This window comes from Vollenhovia emeryi, unplaced genomic scaffold, assembly GCF_000949405.1.
Source record: "Vollenhovia emeryi isolate VEMERY1.0 unplaced genomic scaffold, V.emery_V1.0 DF951399.1, whole genome shotgun sequence".
NCBI lineage: Eukaryota > Metazoa > Arthropoda > Insecta > Hymenoptera > Formicidae > Vollenhovia > Vollenhovia emeryi.
Window position 1 is genome coordinate 1 of NW_011954967.1, and position 1,099 is coordinate 1,099.

General features: G+C 38.9%; 1 protein-coding gene across 1 annotated transcript; it reads right to left on the reverse strand.

Moving 5' to 3' along the window:
• Positions 1–14: 14 nt before the first annotated feature.
• Positions 15–995, reverse strand: LOC105560290 (the record flags this gene model as incomplete). Its single annotated transcript, XM_012009313.1, has 2 exons — positions 603–995; positions 15–519 (listed from the first exon to the last, which is right to left on the reverse strand). A coding segment is annotated over exon 2 (471 nt), but the record flags the coding sequence as incomplete, so codon positions are not given.
• Between the last annotated feature and the right edge of the window lie 104 nt (positions 996–1,099).

Here is a 1,099-nt window from a genome sequence, read left to right on the forward strand (position 1 = left end):
TGTAGGATTCTAACTGCATCGTTCGGTGTATCGCATTTTTTTTCGCCACTCATCCACATATCTTGTACATGCACGAGTTCTTCGAAGCTTTCATGTACAGTTTCTAGATCCGCACACAGTTCACAATATATGCTGTCTACACAGTATTCCAATTCAAATAAAAATAATATGGTTGATGGTTTCATGTACATAGAAGTATTATTTGATGTTACTTTTACAATATTTCCGTGGCGCATTCTAACTAGTTCTATAGCTAAATGATTAAGCTGTATCGCTGATGATGATGACGCATCTGTTGCCTTTAGCAGCTGGTCTATGTTTGATTGATTTTGTCTGTATTCTTTCCAAATTGATTGATCTAACTCAATCTGATGTCCTTGATTATCGCCGAGAATTATTTCTACGTAGGATGCACGAGGTACTACTCTGATCCCAATATCTATGTATTTGAACGATGTAGATGTCAGCGGTAACCTCCTGCACATGATACGCGGCGGGATATGTGGTTCATCGTTAGAACTGAAAGAAAATATAAAGTAAAATAAATACAATTATACGTGTAAAAAATGTGTGCAAATATGCAGTAGCTTTATGATACTCACACGTCACCACACTGTTTCTTGCATGATACAGTTTCATCTTGAGGAACGGATGGCGTATAACTGCTTCGATGAACATACCGTGTGTAACGGCGATTGTTAAAACTGTTTGAAAAATACAATTAAATGTGGAAAATGGTAAAGGAAAATATACGATAACTTTGTAATACTTACACGCTACGCTGTTTCTTGGTGGATGACATTTCCTGAGGAGTGTAATAATTCATTCTTGCTAAGGAAATCTTAAGGCCTATCAGGACACGAAGAAACTGGATGATAAATCCGAACTTCTTGTCTAACGATGCGTTCGTGGGTCCCAACGTATTCTTAGTTCTCGATCTCGTATAAAATCTCCTACTGTGGTACAGCGGGCTTCCGGACCGTTTATATACCATAAAAAGTCACTGTCAGCAGCCAGGTTTAGGCGCTTGACCCCGTGACTCATAACATGGAAAATAAGAATACGCGCAGCTGTGTCGGTGGTAATCAGAGGCATCTTC